The sequence below is a fragment of the Alligator mississippiensis genome, chromosome 13 (genome assembly GCF_030867095.1).
Source record: "Alligator mississippiensis isolate rAllMis1 chromosome 13, rAllMis1, whole genome shotgun sequence".
In the NCBI taxonomy this organism is placed as follows: domain Eukaryota; kingdom Metazoa; phylum Chordata; order Crocodylia; family Alligatoridae; genus Alligator; species Alligator mississippiensis.
In genome coordinates, this window is record NC_081836.1 from 49,291,606 (window position 1) to 49,315,489 (window position 23,884).

At 43.0% G+C, this 23,884-nt stretch overlaps 1 protein-coding gene across 2 annotated transcripts in view; it reads right to left on the reverse strand.

The window, feature by feature from the left end:
• The window catches only part of PRKAR1B (protein kinase cAMP-dependent type I regulatory subunit beta), a 125,010-nt gene that overhangs the window by 9,234 nt on the left and 91,892 nt on the right, over positions 1–23,884 (reverse strand). For both annotated transcript variants that reach the window (XM_014610778.3, XM_014610779.3), the window contains exons 8-9: positions 23,653–23,713; positions 20,141–20,262 (exon numbers count right to left, since the gene is read on the reverse strand). In XM_014610778.3, coding sequence (XP_014466264.1) covers positions 20,141–20,262; positions 23,653–23,713 — 183 coding nt within the window. The remainder of the gene's footprint in view (positions 1–20,140; positions 20,263–23,652; positions 23,714–23,884) is intronic.

The following is a 23,884-nucleotide window of genomic DNA, read 5'->3' on the forward strand; positions in this document are numbered from 1 at the left end:
TTAACCTGCTATGGGATGGCTTCCGGGAATAGGGGTCAAAGTCACGTCGCTTTGGGGCAGATGTTGCAAATCCACCCTGCAAGCATCTTTATTCACACAGGTAAGGGACTGCAACACTAAGCCCTTTCACAGGAACATTCAGGCCATATCATATTGCCTGCCTTTGACAAAGAATATGGGCTTTACATCTGCGGTGTATGCCTAGAGGGTCCACTGCAGGTTCTGCCGAGTCAATGACAAATGCCCATGACAAGTGCTGTTCTGAAAATGGACCAAATTTTAATGTTTATTATTATGCAAATGATGTTCTCAGTGCAAAAAGTTGTGGTGGCATAGCAGCGTAAGGAGGGCTTTAGCAAAATGTGAGCCGAGTATTAGCTCCATTGCACCCCGCCACCTACATTCATCTGGAAATGAGTATAAGACCTACTACTGCACTTGGCGGTGCATAACCTTTTTTTATAACTGTTTTTAACGTTCTGTCTCTTTCACTTCCCCTCACCTCGCTAATACTGAATGGCCTGATTCATGGAAGAAGCTTCTGAATGGGATAGTCATCTCTTGCGAATTTAAGAGTCCCCTGTGAAGCATATTTCCACTTACTGATTACTAACAAGGACTGTAAGAGAGCAGACAACAGACTGCACAAGCAAGAAAGCTTAAGCTCATTTTTGTAATGATTTAACTACTTCAAGTAAGGATGTGGTTTTCAGTCAAAATTGTTACGTTGGTAGAACCTATATAGTGCATGCAATTATATCGGTATAAAAGGGTGCTGGATACCTCTGTAACTTGTTCACCTTCCCTTATAGAAATAAACTATTCCAGGGTAAGTGTCTTTATACCAGTTTAACTGCATTTGCATGAGACACATGTGGCACTTGAACTATATTGGTATATCAGAAAGGAAATTGTGTGGGTTTAGATAAATCTTCAAGTAAGGGTTGCATCTCTGGCCTGACAATTCCTATCTCACTTGTGCCATTGTCCTGAGACAACGTAGCTCTTTCATGCCGTGTTCGGAGACTCCTCAACCACCTAGACACAACAGGAGCCTGCACAGTAGGAGCTGAAAGCTTAGGTTTTGAGCTGAAAGATGTAGTCTGTCTCTCTGCTACTGCTCTTGACTCACAGTCCCTTGCTGTTTCACACTCTGCTAAACAACTCACCCCATAACTCACAGCTTCACAAGGTAAGCCCCTGAGAGTCCTTTTTATGGTATTGCTATTAAATCTTCAAGTTACTATAAGCTACTGAACATTTACCAGTATCCTAGGAAGTAGTAGCAAAAACAATTGGACATGTGCAAATAATAGTTACTTCAAATCGCAGGTGAGTCAGCGTAAAGACTCGCATTGGTTTCCATGGAAGTAGGATTGGTCCTGAAATGACCAAAAATATTCATGACACAGTACGTGGAAAGGATTTGCCTAATCACACTTACCAATTCACAAAATGAAATGATTCCCATTGCATCTCTAAGATTAAAGACATTCAGAAATGATAACTCCTAGTGCAAAAACATGCTAGAAATATGGACAGTCTAATTACTACAAGAGACCTACTGAGATTTATTAGCAAAGCTCTAGTTTAAAAAACAGTAGAGAGTCCATTATCCAGAAGTCAATTATCCAGAAAACAATTAACCAGAAGGGTTTCTATTAACAAAACCATCAGCCTGCAGTTGTGTTTTGCTTGTTGGTTAGACAACTGTGTGTTGTTTATTCGCTAGTGCTTTGAGATGTTAAAACGTTATACAGAACCATATGTTTATTTCTTGTTATTAATATTTGCTGTACAGTACAGTAATTTAGGTATTTCACTTCATACTGTGATGTTTGGTTATCTGGAAAACCCTGATGATCTAGAATGATGAGGACGCTAATTATTACAGATAACTAACCTTCTATACTAATGATAATTGAAATGAGTTCAGCTATCTGAGCCATACAGTACACTCCAACAACTTTTGGTCCCATTTTGACCTACATAACCATCCTAACCACTTGTCTGCTCTCATGATTACTTATGTCCACCAGAGCTATAGAAACGGGCCTTAGGTCTATATTAAAAAGGATTTTTAAAGCTATGTCCCTCGACATCATTCTCCTTTTCTTTCTCTGTGAACTGGAGATTACAGTTTTTCATATGCAGAAAAGGCCATTTCTAAGCAGCAGTAGCAACTACTCCCATTTTGAAATGCATTCTGCTATTTTATTCAATAGATACCTAATGCATGCATGAAGTTTTGTAAATTAATGGACCTTACTCTGAGAGGAACTGATTCCCACTGCTTTCAATGGGATTTAAAGGCATCCAGCACCTGGTAAGATTGAGTCCTAAAGATGCTGCTAGTATCAAGCAAGCTCAGAAGATGACATTATAGTAATAATGGGAGCACTGTGCTTCCCATGCACTTGTCTTGCCAGCAAGAGGGATCAGAAAAGGCCTTTATATTATTAACACAATCACGCTGCTATTACAGAAGTTCGGTAATGCTAACACTCGATATTCCCACTATCCAAACTCCTCAGAAACATGACTGCATACTACACTCTAGAGGGGACAAGAGAGAGCAAACTCTGCTACCTGACTGGCCCAAGTCCTAGAAATCAGCTCAACTGCTATGCCGGATGCTATCCAACATGCAGTGCGCTATGTGCCAGCAATGTCACACGTGCATACAATTATGATGTGTTTCTAAGCTCCCGCCACCGTAAGCTACAGTTATATACATTTAGAAGTAACATCCACTCCTTTTAGAGAGGGAGGAACAAAGCCATCCACTGCAAGCACCAGAACAGAGCATGGAGAGAAAGGTGCTTTTAAAAATGTCAATCAGTCATAAACCATGTGTGGCTCAGAACAGCAAAATAACTGAGCCCCACAGGGCACTTCCTAGGGATATACAAGAGGCCAGGGTTAAGGCCCAGACAGGACTACACCCAGCCAGCCATTAATCACCAGGAAATGCCTTTGCCTTGATCATTTACTATTTAAAACCATAGACATTCGAGAAGGAAAGACTTTTAGATCATTTCGTCCAACCCCTTGTCATAGAGTCGAGGACAATCTTGCTCTGACAGCATTTCTGTGATTGAGTTTGCCTTAAACCGGCACTGAGTCCTGTCATTGAAACCAACAGCGCTTTGGTACTGACCACGGTGGGAGCCGGATCCGGTCCACAGCAGACAGAGCCCTAATGCAGTACAGAAAGAACAGAGCATGCTGCATCAATTCACATGGGTTTAGAGACTGTGTAGAGACCTCTGGAATGGGGATGTGAAACTATTAACTAAGGAGTCTCTGCTCCATGGGTGATCTTCCCATTCCCAACCCTCACCATGGGGTAAGTTTCACACTAATAGAAGTGCTTTCAGGATCAGTGCCTCTAAGTGCGTAGTCCACTGACTCTGACATGTTATTTTAGACGTATACCAATTCGAATCAGATTGGGTACAATACAGAGGGGCATGATACAGGTAGATCCACATGATGTAACTGCTCAGGGCTTCACCTAACACCAAAAAGCCACTGAGATGAGTCACAGAAGGAGGGTACCTCTCTGATTGTGAGCCAGCTGTGTGACAAGCTGCTACTATGACTGTTTTAAGTTACATCCCCAAGTGACAGTGCAGCTGGAGATCACTAGGATACTGGAAGTTGTGCTCATGCTCCCTGCACTGGCTGCAAAGAGGGTAGGTGGCATCAGTACCAAGTTTCAGTCCTGAGAGGATCCTCTTATTCTAGGGTGTGATCATCCCTGCTGGTTATGCTGGTTTCATGCCCAGATTGTGTTGACAGTACAGTGCCAATCCAGGATCTGTGCCTACCTGTTTGGTTTTTTTCCACTTAGTTATAACTTTATTTTTTTTAGTTATTTATTTTTCTTGCCAGCTCTGTAATCACACTGGCAACAGAAAACTGCACTGTCCCAGAGGTATCTGGTAAAGGTGCATTAAGATGCAGTTTTTAAGGAATTGTCTTCAAGATACTTGGCCTTGACTAATCAGTAGCTTCTGTGGGAAAACAACTGAATTAATATTCATCCTAATGGCAGATTTTAACGACAGTCTGTGCCAAGCACCATGGATTACTGCCAACAATGCACTGTTTTCCTCCTTCAGACATGTCAGCCTACAAGGCAATAAAAGTCACAAAGAAAAAAAAATGTTGCATTTTAAAGATTCTTTCCTGTACAAAGCTAGCCTTTATCTTTACTCTCTCTGAAGCCAGGAAATGTCCACTGAGTCAACATAAAAGTGACTCTATAATGGGTTATTCATCAACTGTTCGTATTTGTGACTGACCTTAATAGTTATCATGTCTTGGGAGCAGACACGATTGAATGCTACCACCTACAGCACAGGCAATATTGAATGCAAAAGACAGAAAACAAGAAAACAGTTTTGAACCCCCCCTCTCACCCCACCACAACCTTCTTTCTGGTGAAAATCATTTTTAGCTGTTAATGTTGTTTTATGGCCCAATTACTCCTACCACCATCTGCTACTTTGTGAAAACATTCTGTAGATACTGAAGTACCCAGACCAAGCAAAAGCCTGAGACAGACATCATAATTAAAGTCTCATAGCTAATGCTGTGACCAGGGCTGGGCGAGCAGCTGCAGCCAGCAAGGGCAATAGTTTCCAAGCAACAAACAAAATGTAGATTTTGCTGTAGGAGTGGGATAAACACTTGTAGTGGGGCTTGGAGATATCCTTCCCTGGGGAATTTAATTTTTCTTTGTAAATTCTTTGCGTGGCTTTCCAATCCTTTTTTGAACCTGGTGTAATGGAAAGAGAAAGTTTTTGAGATCCAGAGAAAAGCAGCCCCCAAAATTATCTTTTCCTGCAGAATCTGGCAGAAAGAGCTTTGTACGTCCTAAGGAAATCTACACTATAAAGCAACTAGTTGTGCCCTAAGGGGCTGGCAGACTCTTGCAGCCCATCTTTAGCCATCTCAACAGCATCTTTATGGGCCTGGGATAAAAGGCATCCCTTTAAGGGATGGTTTTAAATGTATGTAGAGACATGGATGAGCTCCACCACAGACTGGCCCCCACCCCCCTTCCCACCTGTTTGAACATTGTTTATAAAGGTGTATCTCCAATTCTTTTATCATCGACGCGTATGGAGGCAACGCGGTGCGGTAAAAACAGAATTATTACTCCTGGGACTGCAGCTGCCTTTGGTTTAAATGTAGATTTGAAGCGCTCTGGGCCATGTTGACTAAATAGTCTGTAAGCCACAGTCTGTAAGCTAGAGCTTCAATCCCAAAAGGCTTTACACACATCCTGAGAGTGTCCTGAAAGCCTTCAAAAGTAAACAATCTGATCTGACCATCCTTACTCACAGTAAAAGGAACTTTATGACTTAGTGTGCCTTGATTCCTCTGATTTCAGGGAGACTTCTTGTGTAATACAGCAATATCCTATAAGAGCATGAGTAACAAAGTCAATGCATAAACAGTTAGGCCATGCATTAACTCCACATAAGGTCAGGGCCATGCTGAACGTTAAGAGAAAATTATGACATATTTTATCTTTGTGAAAAACGAATGGTGTGTGCATGCGGAGCTATCAAGGAAGGAATCTCCGACAATTAACATGGGATTTGCAATCTTTGCACCAGATTTTCCCCCAATTTTTCTCAAAATATTTTCTGGAGTGGCTACAGCAAAGCTACTAGCATTGTGGTGTGTTGGTATTTCCAGTATACACCACAACTCTACAGATTTGATTACTGGATATTTTAAATACCAGAAATGAACTAAGAAAACATTAAGGCAAACATGGTGTCCTGTGTTTAGTATATACAGAAGAGTTGGTTCATTAAGTCTTATGAAATATTTCAAAGTCTTATGGAATATTTCAAATTTGATCTTCCAGTGCAATGCAGCTACTTTTTGTTTCACAGCTGCAAGAACTTGGTCATAAAGCACGAATAACCTGTGAGGGACACAGATGCAGTGTAAAGGTTCCCATATATAACCCCCAGTGCTGGCAGAAGGCACATCTGCAAAGGCAAGTAAAAGCAACTAGGCCACCTCTGCACTGATTCCTAGCTGCCATTTTTGCTGTCTGGGACCACCTGTAATATGGGGATCATGGCACTTTTCCAGTGTGTTGTGAAGATCAACATAGTAAAGACTGAGAAATGCTCACAAAATACAGTAACAGGCTTCATAAAGATTAGCCAAGCAGCTAACAAAATGTGTTAGTAAAAGCACTTCTTCATATTTATACACCTTTCATTTGAATATCCCATTTTGTCTCAGAGTTACCATACAATTACTGCTTGTGCTCGAGGCCCGGGATATACAGCAGCTTATGGAACTTAAATACAGCTGTCTTGATTTCTACCGCGCACCAACAATGAAATCTGAAACATGCTGACTTTCTGTAATAATCAGGCGATGTCCACACAATCGGCAGTTGTAGCAAATTATTAAGACAACCCATTCAGCACTGTTGCTCAGGTTTCAGATGGCTGCAGAATTTGCCCGATGTAACTGCACTGCAGTGGTCAAGAGCACGGGGAGAGAGAGGAGAAGAGGTGGAAAGAGGGGAAGTCTGGAGGAAAAGCCAAAAGTTGTGGCAGGTGATAGGGATGATTCAAGGCCTTTGTCTCTGGGCCTTCTGGCAGGACAGAAGGAGCAGCCAGCTGCTTTAAACCAACCCCCTGGCACTTTCCCCCAGTTGAAGGAACACCCCTTTCTTTCTCTTGTTCACTGGGGGAGAATGATCCTGATAACAGGGGTAATGGAGCTTGGTTGGCTCAGCTTTCTCAGACAGCTATCAATCAGACAGCTAGGTGGGGTGCTCTGATGGCCTAAAACCGTGGACAGCTGGAATACGCAGAGCCTTCCAGCATACATAGTTGCATATACAGATTCTGACCCAATATTCATGGAAACCAATGGAAAGATTCCCATTGACTTCAAAAGGGCCTGGTTCAGACCAGTTTTTGCTGGGTTGCATTGCAGAGCCCAGCAACACATTTTGGCACCTACTCAAATACAGGTCTCTTCAAGACAGCACCTAAGCTCCTGTCTAGCTTGAAGTGCTCCAATAGGACGTATGACATAAGCGCAGGCTTAAAATTAAGCATGTTCTTATATGCTGTCTCAGCTAGGGATGAACTGTTGAACTGGAACCTAACTGGATCATACCAGATGGAAATAAAATCACCCCTTCCTGCGAGGGCCCATGTCAAACAATTCCCTTGCTAAAATTACCTAAAGCCCAAGAAATTCAGACACGTAATGTTATTTTAATTCCTCTCATTTACTGTATTAGGTAGACTAGAAATTGCTGCACTGAAGAGCCCTTGACAAACACATTCAATATCAACAAAGTCCGGGTGACACTAAGCAGTTCAGATTGCAGCCTTTGAAACTCCTTTTCGAGACAACATTCATCTTCCTAATTAATAATTAATCATACTGTGTTTTTAAAGAGATTATCAGGTGTGATAGCAGAGTGTGCCTAAGGCAGTGACTTCATTAACCATACGGAAGAGGTTTACTTTGTAGTTCTCCTGCTTGTTGGAGGGGTATGTGCCAAAGGGGTCTCTCTCAGGTTAGAATGTCAAAGAGCAACAATTTAAAGCAGGAAACAATTGGACCATTATTTTTCTTTTCTTTTTTAAACAGCTTTTCCCCCCATAAATTTTCAGAAGCTTGTTTTGCAATAAAACCCAAGGTTCCCTTTACAACACAAATGCCTAATCCTGAAAGAAAGTGGCCACTTTTAATCCTTACCTCTCATGGCTACACTCCACACTAGCACTTGTTACCATGGTGCAAACGGTTTACTAACACCGTTCTACCAAACTAGGATTTAAATAGCATTCAGGAAGAGACCAGCCCCCTCCCCTTTCCCCGTAGTGTCAAGAATGTCCCGGCTGTTTTAGAAACACTGCTTTCACCCGACAGGGCTGTAATCTCAAGTGTGTTTTCAGCAATCACAATGCTTTGCAACGGTTCCCTGCTCAGATTGCAGCATCAAACAATAGGCCTGATCTTAAAGAGCTGAAGTCAACAAGGTGATCGTTACAAATGTTTTGAAACGAACAGTCCATGCAGAGCTCTGAGTATCCATTTGAATTCATTTCTGCCAAGCAGAGGCCTGTCTGCCTTCATTATAAAAAGTCTTTTTTCATTAGACAAGTAATTGCTGCTAATTCTTACAACTGTACCATTTTCTTGCTTGTCTGGTGATAACAAGAAGAAAAATATAAAAATGCTTTAGACTAGATCCTATTCCATCTCTTGGGTGTCTAAATGACTCTAGGATTATGCCTACAGCCCAGTGGCTGCGCTGGCCTAGCAAGGATGTTCCTCAATATGCCTCTCCCACCTGTTCCCAACCATGTACCCCTTCCAAGTAACTTTGCACACACTGATCTCCAGCATGTTGGACAGCAGTCACTGGGATGATCCCAGAGCAACTTCACTGGTGTGTTGTCCATGTCTGAAGCTCTGCGAGAAGGATGTGGACAGGGAGTGCTCAGAAATATGATGCTGGGATACGCTGCCACCATGCTGCAGACATACCCTGAGCACGTCCCAACGGGAGCACACATACAGGGCGGTGCCTCAAACCCGTCTGAGGTGCCGCAAACTGCACATGGTGCATACACACTCATTCACCGTGCCACTAATTTGCATTGTGGAGATATTTTTTTTTTTAACTGAGATATCCCAGTGTAAAAAAAACCCGCCACTAAAACAAGCAGCACAGTGCACGTGCCAGCAGCATGCACTGCCAGAAACCGGAGCCTAGCAGGCCAGTCACGCTCTGGCTGCCAGCCAAGCTCCGAGGGGCCAGCTCAGCACTGCTGTTGCCCCATGAAGCCTTCAGGACCCTAGGTAAGGCTGTTGGGTCCAGCACACGCACTGTTCTCAGCATCCCCTACCCCACCTGCTGCATGCCAGAGGACACGACACCAAAAGCAAATATGTAACACTGCTGTTTGTCCCACAGGAAATGCACCCCCCCGGATGTACATACTCATGGGGACGGGGCTTATGTGTCTAAGTGCAATCCTATTCTACCCTGCTCAAGTGCCTAGAAAACTCCTAGCATGTCTACTTTTACAATGCACCTTTATTTTAGTCTTAGTGAAAAAGGATGACATTCAGGCGCTCAAACATAAGTTCTACTTAAATGCCTAGCAAGTGTAACAGAATCTGTCTCTTAGTATGTATAGAGCACGTTTCATGTGAGGCTTTCACTCGCCATTGGATAGTATTGTTCGAATTCTTATCCCCATTACTGATGAGGGAATTATAGTTAAAACTTTGCCTTTTTACTGAATCAACAGTAGAGGTAAGCACAGAATCCTAAATCCAGATGTTCCAACTCCTTTTCTACCCACTAAGATAATTCTGGGTAAGGGTAAGAACTCTAGCTCTAACCCAGTAATTTTCATCAGTAGATCTCAAAGTACTTTACAAAGGAGGTTAGTATCATACTTGCTCTGGGTGTGTCTACACATGCATTTGATGTGGGAGCAGTTTACTCGTGAGTAAACTACTTGTGAGTAAATGCTACTGGACAGGCTGCTAATGGCAGCAAACTGCCCCTGCTGTCACCGGGGGGAGCTCTAGGGGGGCTGGCAGGGAGCACTGAGCTAGGAGACAGCTGTCTTCTGGCTGGGGCTTGGACATTGCACCCTGCCCCCGGAGAGGGGAGTGGGGAAGGGGGGCAGGAAAATGTTCCCCTGCCCCAGCAGAAGTAAGCTCCTGGCCCTGGCTCCCTGTTGAGAGGCAGGGGACTTGGAAAGAGCTGCAGGGGAGGGGCAGGTCCCAGCTCCCTGCCCTGATTCACCGATGGGGCAGCTAGCAGCTAGCTCACTGCTAGCTGCCTGAGTGGCAGATCAGGGCTGGGGGCTGGGACCTACCCGACCTCCATAACTCTTCCCAAGCCCTGTGCCTCGATCCCCTGATGGGGCATGGGGCTGGGACCTGTCCCAACCAGATCGATTCCCAGCCCCTGCTCCGCAATTGTGGAGTGAAGCTGGAGAGCCTGTTCCCCACTCAGCTCTGCGATTGCAGAATTGGGTGGGGAACAGGCTGAGGAGCCTGTTCACCACCCAGCTCCACACTCACAAAGCTAGGCAGGGAACAGGCTCCTCAGCCCCTGCCAGCAGGGAGCTCCCAGTACCAGCTGTGCGGTCACAGGTCCAGTGCTGGGAGATCCTGGACCTGGTGTTGGGAGATCAGCATCTCCCAGCCCCACACTCCCTGATCACAATGACAAAGCAGGGGCTGGGAGATAAGGATCTCCCAGTACCTGCTTCCTGATCACAATCTTGGAGCAGGAGGCTTGGAGCTCCCTGCTGCTGGGGACAGTCCCTAACAGGGCTCCGATGGCAGAGCCTGCCCTGGCAGCCAGCAGCTCCTGGGGCAGGGAGCAATCTCCCGTCCCCGGTGGCCAACTGACCGGAAGCAGAACTGCTCCCACTCAGGTGCCTACACGAGCACTACTGTGCAGTAAGAATCACAAGTAAATTTGCTACTTGCATTTGCAGGTAGCAAATTTACTGACGATTAACAAGGTTTACTGCGCAGTAAGCATGTGTACATGTAGACACACGCTGGCTATGCTACTGCGCAGTAAAGCATCTCATGGAGATGCACCCTCTGGAACTAAACCCAAACATTTTTACAAAAGAATGGTATTGTAGACTTCCATCCCATTTGACACTGCCCATTATATATATATCTAATACAGTTTCCTGTTTTCCCTGAATTTTTTTCCATTTTTATGTCAAGCTGCCTGCCCTTGATGCTGGGCTTGTAGATGAGCTATATTTATCAGAATCTCATCCGTATCATGCAGTTCCATGTCCTTGGTTTATGCCCAGCTATGCTTCAAAGTACTCAGCGGGGTTGGGGGGTAGTAGAAAGCCCATACAAAAAGCTTCAGTAAGTTGTCCAGCCTGACTCCAGCTTGGCAGTACTCTCAACTTTTCACTTCTCTTGCTGCCTCCTTTTTCCTTTGAGCGTGTGTTTCTTAAGCTGCTCCAAGCTTTACAGGCAACCATGGGTAGATGGCAGCAGTTCAGTTACCAATCAGCCATGGTCAGCTCTCAAATGAACTGATATTGGATGCCTCGCTGAGCATTCTCAGTGGAGTTCCATGACATAAGTCCATGCCATATATGGTGCTTAGTAATAAGTAAATCCAAAGGATCTGCCATGGGGAAGGGTGGGAGCTGAGAAGCCCAGCATGGCACTTCCCAGCTGTGGAGCCCACCTTTTCTGCCAGCTGAATCAGACAGCTTTCTTCTGGCCCCATTTGGGGCTGGATTCACAGTGTATGAAAACTACTTCCTCTGTTACTACTACGGTCTATTAACTTTCGCAGTAGCCTGGATGGCAGACAATGATAGCCATTCTTTCCTCCTTGTATCCTAGCCCTGATCCTGAACCAACTAAGATTAATGGCAAAACACTCATTGAATTCAAGGGGAGCAGAACCAGGCCCCATTTGAATAACATTTTATTTAAGATGTTTTCCCAATTCTTTAACTTGGCAAAATCCACATGCCTGTGCAGGTTACCAGTTTAAGAGGCAGCTGAAAATATTTGCTTTATCTGAAGTCAGATGAATAAAACCTCCCTAGTGCTGGGTACACAGTGTAGCAGTGTAAGATATCCCTACAAATTTATTTGTTAGAAACTGTACATCTGTTATGATTTATGCTTGCCAAACTATAATTCTTTATGGCAACAATTGTTGCATGGTGCTTAAACTTTTTCACCTCTGTGCCAGGAATCTCATATGGGATAATTCCGTGACCTTGGAATCCAACAGATACATTCCACATCTGTCTAGTCTGGGAAAGCCAGAGTTTGTTGTGTGAAAAGCATAATGAGAAACAAGATCTGGAAATGTCTGAAAACACAGAAACTTCAGGGGATTTGTACTTTTTTTACTAAATCGTTTCAATCTAGTAGTAAATAAATTTAGGACTAGTGGTTAATCTTTCCTAAAGCATACGTTTACCATTGTCTGTTGTACCCTAAATGAGGAAGTAGGGTCTGAACATTTTTACAAAATATTCACCTAATTATTTTTCATGGCAATTAAATATTAACATTTTATTTCCAAAAATGTTGGAGGCTGTTGGTTGTAGGTTTAAATGGAAAATGATACGGCCACATAATACAGGCAGTGCAGTCACTGGATGTTCAAGATGAAAACAAGGTTAGCTGTCTTGGTATTGTTAGAGACATACTTCTACCATTATATTTAAAATAAAGAAAACAACCCACCACTCTGTTCTGCTTCCCATATGTAAATGTGGTTAATGATACCTCTCCTGCCTACAATACATGTGGCTCTGGGCATCTTAAATGCCATGGTTTCAAATTTTGTTTCTGGTAAGTGCCATAACCTCAGTTTTGCACGAGGGGAAACAGACACAAAGATAGGGTTCATGACTTGCCTTGGGAGAAGTGAGCCCTGTTCTGCTAGGCATGGGCCAGGTTTCTAATCCCAGCTGTGACTTTCATTCACTCTGGGCGTGTATACAGGTGTATTTACGTGCACCTAAATTTAATGTGCCTTTGCTTAAGGCTCATTAAAGCAATTTAGGCAGGCATCTAAACGTGGACATGCTAGCAAGCATTGCGGCACATTAAATTTAGGCGTGAATAGCTACGTCACATTAGCTTGCGTGAAGACATGCTAATGCCCATTAACGCAACGTGTGTCCACTGACGCACGTTGGGTTAACGTGCATTAGCGCATCTACACATGCACTAATGCAACTTAGCTATTTGCACCTAAATTTGATACCTGCTTTATACAGGTGTGAGAGAGGATAAGAGAGAAAGTGGGACAACCAGCATCCGGGAGATGTCCAGATGCTTCTGGAGCAGCCTGAGGCTCCAGATTGGCAAGGAGAATGCCGGAGAAAGTATTTCTGGCCCCAGAGAGGGGCATAGTGGCAGCAGTGTGCAGCGGAGAGAGCAGGCTAAGCAGTTCCCAGGCAGGGAGCAGCCAGCCACTGAAGCAAAGCAGCTACCCAGCCCAAAGAGCACGGAGCTCGAAGAAGAACAGATTACAGGAACCAGCAACCTGCAGGTACTGGACCAGGGACCAGTGCTTGCAGACAAATGAGTGGAGACGCAACAACTCTCAGGACAGACAGATCCCGGCTGGAAAAGGATTGGGTAGAGAAACCCAAAGCTGGGACACTATTAGCTTCTCAAGGGTTAGGGTCTGACCCAGAGGTCAGAGCTCAGCTTGGGGCAGATCCCTACACCCTGGCTTTGTCGCACTCTGAAAGAAGAGGGGCTATCAGCAGCCCCAGAGTAGTTATTTCAGATCCCTGACCAAGGACTGAGGGTCACCAGAGCTTAGTTGAACTGAGGAAAGAAAGCCTCAAGCAGCAGGACTAGGGCCTGTGAAGCCCATGGCCCAAAAGGACCCCTGGTGGGAAGGGCATGTTTTGATGATACTGAAGTAAACCATTAGTAGATGCCAATCTCTGTTTTAAGTACCAAGTCAATTCAGTCAAGCAGCTGTGGATTACTGACTGTTCAGAAACCAAAAAGGGGTCATCCTGGTAAATCCCCTACTACAATGGCTGTTTAGGACAGTATGCATTATTAGGGTCATCTGGTAGTTTCTGACACAGGACATGCCCAGGGTGGAGTACAGGGGAGGTTTGGAGCCCCACAAAGAGTACAGGGTAAGGGATTCATATTCATATTCATTCATAGATTCATAGATGTTAGGGTCAGAAGGGACCTCAATAGATCGTCGAGTCCAACCCCCTGCATAGGCAGGAAAGAGTGCTGGGTTTAGATGACCCCAGCTAGATGCCCATCTAACCTCCTCTTGAAGACCCCCAGGGTAGGGGAGAGCACCACCTCCCTTGGGAGCCCGTTCCAGACCTTGGCCACTCGAACTGTGAAGAAGTTCTTCCTAATGTCTAGTCTAAATCTGCTCTCTGCTAGCTTGTGGCCATTATTTCTTGTAACCCCCAGGGGCGCCTTGGTGAATAAAACCTCACCAATTCCCTTCTGTGCCCCCATGATGAACTTATAGGCAGCCAGAAGGTCGCCTCACAACCTTCTCTTGCGGAGGCTGAAGAGGTCCAGGTGCTCTAGTCTCTCCTTGTAGGGCTTGGCCTGCAAGCCCTTAACCATACGAGTGGCCCTTCTCTGGACCCTCTCCAGGTTATCCACATCCCTCTTGAAGTGTGGCGCCCAAAATTGCACACAGTATTCCAACTGCGGTCTGACCAGTGCCCGATAGAGGGGAAGTATCACCTCCTCGGTTCTGTTCGTCTTGTATTTGCTAATGCACGATAAAGTGCCATTAGCTTTTCTGATGCCTTCGTCACACTGACGACTCACTCATTTCATCTTGGAGTCCACTAGGACTCCAAGATCCCTTTCTGCTTCCGTGCCACCAAGCAGGTCATTTCTTAGGCAGTAGGTATGCTGGACATTTTTCCTCCCTAGGTGCAGCACTTTGCATTTCTCCTTGTTGAATTGCATTCTGTTGTTTTCTGCCCAGTTGTCCAACCTGTCCAGGTCTGCTTGTAGTTGTTCCCTGCCCTCCAGTGTGTCCACTTTTCCCCACAGTTTTGTGCCGTCCGCAAACTTGGACAGAGTACACTTCACTCCCTCGTCCAAGTCACTGATGAAGACACTGAAGAGTATCAGTCCAAGGACCGAGCCCTGCGGGACCCCACTGCCCACACCCTTCCAGGTCGATACCGACCCATCCACTACGACTCTCTGGGTGCGACCCTCTAGCCAATTCACCACCCACCGGACTGTGTAGTCATCCAAGTCACAGCCTCTTAACTTGTTCACCAGTATGGGGTGGGATACCGTATCGAAGGCCTTCCTGAAGTCTAAGTAAACAATGTCTACCCCTGCTCCTGTGTCCAGGTGTTTTGTAACCTGGTCATAAAAAGAGACTAGATTAGTCAGGCGTGATCTACCTGCTACGAACCCATGCTGGTTTCCCCTCAGCATAATTTGTCCTGCCGAGCTCTCGCAAATGTGAGCCTTGATAATTTTTTCAAAGACTCTGGCAAGGATGGAGGCGAGACTGACTGGCCTATAGTTGCCTGGGTCCTCCTTCCTCCCCTTCTTGAAAATGGGGACCACACTGGCCCTTTTCCAGTCCTCCGGGACCTGGCCCGTGCACCATGAGTGTTCAAATATTCCCGCCAGTGGCTGTGCAATGATGTCAGCCAGTGCCTTCAGTACCCTCGGATGCAGCTCATCCGGGTCTGCTGACTTAAACGCATCCAGTTCTTCCAAGTTACTCTGCACCATCTCAGGGTCTACTCTTGGTAGTCTGGCACCCTGATGCTGCCTCTCTACAAGGTCTAGAAAATCGTCTGTGTGGAACTGCCTCCTAAAAGATTTTACGTCAAAGTCATGGCGGGCGAAGAATACAACACTCCAAAGGCGAGCTGAATGGCCTAACCTAGGTCCCCACCTTGTCGCCACCAGTAGGTCGGCAATCCCTGGGGAGGGGTCATAAGCCATACAGCATCTACAGATGGCACAGCAGGCATCAAATTCAGGCTCACATAGCCTGAAATCACCATTTTTAAGGTGCATTAAGGGCACACGTGTGGATACACACCCTTAATGTACCTTAAAAATGGCGATTTTAGGTTAAGCGCACTTAAAAGAGGCACACGTAGACACACCCTCTATAACTGTGTGCAATGAGTCACTTGAACCTCACCTTGATGTAAGGACTGTCATTTACAACACGTTTGTATAATGCTTAACACAAGAGCCCCCAACAGCTTGAAGCTTCTAGGTCCTACCTAAACATCAGTGATTAATAATATACCACAGTTCCTGCTCCAGGAAAATTTGGGTAGATAATGATGGGCAGTTTCCTAGCACTCCTTTTCCCTAGATCTCACAGCACTTTACCAAGGAGGATAAGCTTTATTCCTGCTTACAATACAACAAGAGCTTGTCTTACTTTTTTCACATATGTGTAATCTCACTGGCCAATGAGAATGCACAAGTATAAATAAGGACAGACATGGACCTTGGGTCTTCCATGTTGAAATGGGTGTGACAAATATGCCAGTGAAAAAAAGACCAAGGCCTTGTTCTAGAAAAGTACCAAAGTGCCTCATTATTCCATTTGTATTCAGAATAACCCCTAGGGATGGGATCCCTGATAACATTAAGGAGCCTAAATGTGTTCTTAGTATTGCATAATATAGACAGCACTGCATCACCAAGATGCTTTCCTGAATGCGGGCTCAACTGTTGGAAGTGCCATGAAGCAAACCGAAAAAAAGCCTGAAGAGTAACAGCTGCAATTCAACAAGGGTGAGTGAACAATGGAAGAGCCAGAACACCATCAACAGAACAAGAACGTTACTGATGGATATAAGTCCTGTAGATACAGCCTAACTAGAGAACCCCATATTTTCTTGCATACAACGTGCTCCAGAAAATAATATATACCTGTTTTTTAGAAGGCAGAATGCAGAAAAAAAGTTTTTTTTCCAGAGTTAGGGCTGCATATAGCAGGGACAGAGCCTAATCTTCAGCTGAATCATCCTCCCTTTCCTAATAAACTAAAGCTGAAATCCTACCTAATGCTGAAGACTGGTCTCCATGGGTATATCTATGATTCTAAAAACAGCTAAAGTGTCTCCAAGGCTGTGAAATAAGAAGAGAGAGATAAGGAACAGCAGCAAAATTGCCCTAAGAAAGATTGCTGGAACATCAAGACCATTAAAAAGGAGAGAATGGTTGTTAACAGCTCTGTGAAGTGAAGAACATTGAGGCATTAAGTAAATTGACTGCCTCAGCTGCCTCAATAGTAGTGCAGCAGCTCTTGCCCCTTGGAGCAGGAAGCAAAGCAGGTTGCTTCTATTGTGGGCAGAAAATCAGCTTCTTGTTTAATAGATGCACCCCAATACCAGGTGGTGATCTGGGGGAAAAACGTGCATGTAGTATGCAAGAAAATATGGTACTATTCTTGGTTTAATTTGTAGCAGGCTTTCAGATTTTCCTGCAGGGTGAAAATTTGATTGCACCACTATTGGTGGGGACTGCTGAATATTAAGTATATACCGCTGTTACTTTGTAGTCCCGGCAGCACATTGGTCACTTCTGACCCCAACTGTTCATTGCTACTGCGCAGTAGCTCGTTGCTACTGTGCAGTAACGTCGGCATCACAGTTCGTCCCCACCAATGCTACATCACCATAGCGACAAGCTACATCGCCATACCTCATTACTATGGCAACATATCGTGTCTCATAGATGCGCCCATGGAGTATGTTGGCTTTTCCATCTGAACAGCCAACATACTTGGAATGATAGCACATCAAAACTATATTAGAGAATGAAACATGGCTGGTGAATTCAGTGGGTTAACAAAAACTACAATGCTAATTATTTAAAATGCAAGCATCAGGGTGAGAGAACTGGGAAACGTGGTACAATATGAGCCTGCCTTCTGGGACTTAAGTCTCCAAAAAAGAAAACCCCTATTTCAAAGGCTGAGCGGCTACTGCCTTTTCTAAGGTATGCCATGCACACCTATGATGCATAGTAATAATGAATTAATATCAGGTCCAAAATTGCTGTAAATGGTTGAACAACTGCTATATCCCATGCTCAGGTGGCTCCATTACAGCAGCAGGTAAAATGATTCCTGGATTAATAGCACACAAATCAACTGGTAACATTCGCAGAGCGCTTTGAGATAACAGTCCATATACATAAAAAATCCTGTAGCAGAAGCTAGTATTTTTTGGATATACGTAACAACAAACCAGCCAAGCCGCTTTCAATCAAAGTTTGAAAAATATTTTTTTCCTCATAGTTCTGATCACAGCTCCTGAAGAAAAGTTTTGTATCTAAGCCCTAAATCCCTGTAAAATGAAGGTTAGAACAAATAGTGAACCACCTCAGAAGAAGCAAGCATGCGTGTCACAGTTGTATATTAAATAACTAGTGCGACATTTTCATTTTTTAATGCACAAAAAAACAGAGGTAGTTTCCAAAGGAAGAAACATGTAGACTTTGAGAAGGGCATGGATGAATCAATGGAGGGAGTGACGAAGAGAGAGATAAGTATACAGCACTAATGCTTTACTACTCATTCAAGTCTTAGCAGCTGTTCAGTAAAGAGGGGGAAAATAAAGACCTTTGGTGATTCTTAAGCAAGCTGCCAATTTTCCACATGGGATCTGATGGCTCAGGAAATCAGTTTACGCTGTATAGCCCCGTGGAGCTACAGAAATGTTAGTAAGACTTGCTGGAATGTACGTGGTGCCATTCTAAAAAGAAACTGAGTTCTTGCTGTTCTTTATTAGGTAAAAATAAGTTCCCTAACAAATTTCTGTCCCCAGACCTTTTTTTTTTATCCACAGATGTTGTTCAGTCTTGTCTTTTGGGCAAAATTAATGTCACTTAGCTATTGATTTGACATGCAAGTGCTATTGACACTGACAATTTGGCAGGCACCATAAGAGAAGTCAAATTGAAAACTGGGGCCACAATGACATGAGTTCTTCTGCACCCTCATATAACCCCCACATTTCATACACAGTATCCTGCTTATGAGTCAAATACTGGCCCTCTTGTGCACAGGCACCTGCCCCAAAATCCACAAGTACCCAGAACTCCTGCTTCCAGATCTGTGAAGTTGGATCTTCTTATATAGTAAGAATATGGCCACATCCTAAAACTGCTTTGCTATCATTAATACGACCCTCTCCAAAATCTTTCTGCATCTATCTCCTCAAGATAGATGTAGTGAGAGGAAGACAGAGAGACAGAGACAGTATATCAAAATATTCCTTGCAGGAGAGAAAGGCAAAAGAGAGAAAGAGTAGCTGAAAAGGAAGTATCAGATGATTTCCCAAAGGATGTCAGTATTTTCAACCACCTTATTAGTCTGTCAGTCCATGTGAGAGAGTGTCTCAGCCCTCCAGATTTGGTTTTGGACAAAGTAAAGGAACAAGTGACCATGGCCACCTGTCCTACTTTCTGGTCTGTCTCCTTAACCGATCCTGGTGCCCTCGATTACTTCCTGTCCAACTTAGATCTCAAGCTGTCACTTCTCTCAGTGGAGAAACCAAATGAATCACATGAATTCTGCTACTTAGACCAGGCCTTGGGCTGCAGCCTCCAGGCAGGAACTGGATGCCCAAGTATGATCAGTGCCTGCAGTTCCCTCTAAGAGAGATGCCCAGCAGTAACCAGTGACCAGCCTGCTTTCTTAAAGCCAAGTATGTTTTATTTAGAACAGAAGCATTCCAGAGAAAATTAATCTTAAACAAATACACACCTACTTATATATACCTGTCTTTGTCTTACCATTCCATGGAAAGCTCCTCCTGTTTTCAGACCACTCCTGCCAGACCTTCTGTCATACTTCCTCCTACACTTTCTCTCTCTAGAGAGTCCTTTTCAACAGTTAGGGTAAGCTTTGAGCTGTAGGGTTCCCAGCTTTAGCAAAGCAGGAGTGTAACTTTGGGGTTTGGGGCTGAGAAGCCATCTTCGTAGCTAACAGCGCTCATTTTATAACTCTCTCTCCAAAATGTTGGTTGGAAGGTGGCTGGTTGTGTTTTAAAGAGATCTTAGTGAAGGTGCAGGAACAACCCACCCCAATGTGCAAAAAGAATAGCAAATATGGCAGGCAACCAGCTTGGCTTAGCACAGAATTCTTCAATAAGCTTAAAGACAAAAAGGAAGCTTACAAGAAGTGAAAGCTTGGACAGATGACTAGGGAGAACCATAAAAATATTGCTCGGGTATGCAGGGATGAAATCACGAAGGCCAATACATTAGCATTGGAAGGTCTAAAATCCAAATACAGATATACAATAACTCTACCACACTGACCAGGTTGCAGATAGTATTTGTGAAATTATTTCATGTTGGTATTCTTAGGTTATTACACAGCTGCTCCAGGTCTGTGACAACAAAGCCAATGACCCTAGTTCTCATCACCACTGCACCTGGCATAACGCTACAGATTTTAGTGGTTATTCCAGCTTTATGATGGAATAACTGAGATTAAATTTGGCCCGGCTTTTTTCCATACAGTAGCATAATCATTCCCACACAAAGGAAAATTCTATCTTGAGGCCAGACTTACCTCTGTAATGATGAAAAAGTCATCACCTGGCTCCCCCTGCACCACGATTTTTTCTCCATCTTCAAACTGGACAGGTTCTAATGCATCCGCTACTGTCAGTCGTTCCCATTTGTCCAGTGATTCTAAAATAGTGAAGATCATAGACATCTATGGTTAAAATGTCTACCTTTGGCACAAGATTTGCGCCTAACACAGGGGCTCTGATACTTCTGGTGGTGTTTTAAAAGTAATAGTAGACAGAAAAGTAAAAACAAATGCTGCTGGCTTGCTGGCTTTCATCTATGCATTCTTCCTGAGCCTTTCTTCAGGACACAAGGATATTTAATATCTGTGTGATTACTAATGGCCAAGATACAGTAAATCATAAAAAAAATTGTAAAGGATGGTTATGGCTTCCCAATTCTGTGGTGTGGTCTGTGCTACCTCTGACCCTGCAGTGAATCAGAGCAGCCTGGGACTTGTTTTAAGATCCCCTTGCTGTAGATGAGCCCCACATATTAGCTTAAGAACAAGTAGGATGGAGATCCCCTTTCTTCTGATTTAGCCACCAGCACCAGACTGGGCATGATGTTTGGTGCAGGGCAAACCCTGATATCTCAACATAATGTGGGAGCTAGTCCCTGCTGAAGGGCTTTGTAGGGGGTTAGTTATAGCCTCCTTCTTCAGCAGTTCAAATGAGCCTTTGTAAGATGAAAATTTGGTTCAAGGGTGATATTTATTACTCTCCCATTTAAGCCAATGGCAAACTCACATCACTATGAATGGTAGCAGGATTGGGCTCCAACCCAAGACCAGAAGCAATTTTGATCAATGGGAAAGATCTCTTATTCACCTCGGCTTGACTAAAATTGTTCTACATCCTCAAAGCAGAATTTGCCAGTAAAACATTAAAATGGCATATAATGCAACGTTATTCATTCATGCTAATTAGAGTTAGTAGGGTCTTAGTCTGAACTACCTGAAGTCATACCTGCTAAGGTTAGGACTGAATCTGGCTTAGTCTTGATTTAAATTCTACCAGACACTATTTAGAAATATTATAGAAAACACAGTTTTTTGCTGTCATTAATCATTTTAAATGAAATAAAGTAAGACCTGAATCAGAGGTATGCATTGGGTCTAATAAAATCATGTGGCCAAAATAGTTGTCAATACTTTGGAGATACCTAGCACTTGTAACTCTTAGTATTTTTAAGTAATACGTTTCCTCATCTTTGTGTGAAAAATAATGGTTCCATTTCTTCTTCCATGGTCACTTATTAATACACTTTTCCAGAACATTTATAGCCTTTATTTTGAAAACATCAGTTTAAGCCCATTAAGAAAAATAATGTTCGTATGATATTCAAAAAGTGTACTTACTGCTTGATTACAAGTATGCATAAAACCCTTTTGTAAAGAGTGGAAGAACTGGCTTTCTGATTTTAAAAAAAGGAATTCAGTAATTAACAAAGAAAAGAAAGAGTCCTTTAAACTTTTTCTTCAGTTGGCTTTATGAAAAATTCAAAGCTAATTGTAGCTCTAGTCACGAAGTCTCTCTCTTGTCTAAAGGGACTGTACTACTACAAATGCATTATTTAATGTTACCCACAAATCAAAAGTTTACAGAGGCACTGAAACTCTTTAAAGCTCTTTCAGTTCCAGAATTATAATTAAACATGCAGCTAAAGCAGATTTTAGGCAAATTTTGTCATCTCTAAATATTTTTAATCAAATTATCATTTTATATTGAAACAGTCTGAGTGAAAGGAAAGAATTCAAAGTCGTAATTTGCTCATCTCTTGCTCTATGTACTAAAACAGCTAGCCATAATCTAAATAAACTTGAATGCAAATGATGAGGGCTGTTTTTCTTTTTTTTAAACATTGCTTCTAAAATGTCATAGATGACTAGTTAGAGAAAGTACTCAAACCTGGAAAAGTTATATTTAAAAACAAGTGTACGTGTTTATTTCAAGAAATTACTGAGTTCTGACCAGATTAAGGTAGGAAATAGGGTTGATTTGTTGGTGCTGTTAGCCGAGATTACTAAAATAACTATTGAGTTTGCCAGCTGTCACTTACTGTTTAGATACATGAAATATTTTTAGACATTTCAGCTAAATTCTCAACACTCCCACAATAATGCATTATGTTGCTTACTGACTTTCTGCATTTATAAAAGAAAAAGTTCCAAAATCTGAAGTTTCTACTTAGTCCTTCCTAGGGTAAAATGCATATTGTAATCCCAAACGCATTTTAAGAAGTGGCTGACTGAAGTCAATGGGAGGTTTGTGAAGTGCTGGCGCATTTCGGGTACACTGCCAACTTCCATCCTTAAGAGAATTCATCGTTCAATAACGTCACACTCTGAAATTGATTTTTAATGTCTTCTTGATATAATTGTACCTCATTAGTGCAGGTGCAGGGTTTATTTGCTTGGAACATTTAGTCTAATTTGGCATAATTTGTACTGTTAATTGAAGAAGATTTAAATTGGGTAATGAAGAAGGGTACTTTTGCATTCTGCTGTGGAAGAGGTGAAAACTATATAGTTAAGTGAATGATTTACCTGACCTTATTCTAAGAATATAAGTGTAATTTCTTGCAAATTTCTGGCATGAAATCTATTGAAAAGTTCAAGTACATTTTCAAAAAGTGTTCCTTCTTTTCAAGTTTCTGACAGATAGCTAAAATGGCAGAGGAATAACTAAATGCACAAACATCAATGTTTTAAACAGAAATCATGATGAGTTTTACTGAATTATACAATATATTGATTTACCTTTCTTAAAAAAGTAGCCATAGATGGACTTCAAGTACCTGATGTATTTTCTACAGAACTGACATTTCATTTTACCATCTAACTGTTAGACTCTAAAACCACTGTCCTTATTAGAAGTTTTTATTCTCCTAATGGTGATAAATTGGTCAGACATTAGAGATTTGTTGTTTGTCCTACTGAAGGCCATTGAGACCACGTCCATATTTCGAGGCTATCACATTAATCAAAGGGAAACAAAATCCTATGGCAAGAAGCTAAACAGATGTTTTAAGAATGTGAGACAAAGGCTATAAAAGACATGGAAGAAAAAAGTTCAACCCATTTAGATTCCTGGTGTTACTTTGCTAGCCCACATAAATACATATACGGGACTACATCTTTCTTGTAAGAAAAAGTTTCTCACCTGTTAGCTGGAAGGACTTTATGACACATTCATATTACTACACTCCTTCCTCAACTGCCCACATGTGACATTTACTGCAACTTTATTTAGCAGAAAGGCACTTGCATTTGTCTATAAATTTTTCCAGGAATGACTTTATCCATCAAGGTTTGGTCTACAGTTAGGATTAAAAAAATGAGTCCTAGTGCAAGCCCTTTCAATTTCCTCCAAGCTTGATTCTAGCTGGAGATGCTATTCTGAGGCCTTTTTGACCACTGCAGCTTTCATCATCTCATGCAAGACCAAAATGTATAGAGACAACACATGTAACAGAGAAACTAGCATTGAAGCCCAAAGGGCAACAGACCCAAAATGGAGACTTTGCTCAGGAATTCTTCATACATCTTCCGTTTTCTCAGCGTGCTACCCTGTTATTAGAGAGAGAAGATTACATTACACAGAGTATGTTTGTGGCTTGTTCCTATACCTGTTCTTTCTGATTTCTCTTCACCTGAATTATAAACACAGCCAGCATAAACAGCCTAGGGCTTCCTCATAAAGTCTCTGACTAAGCGGTATTCCTGATAAGTAAAGGCAGC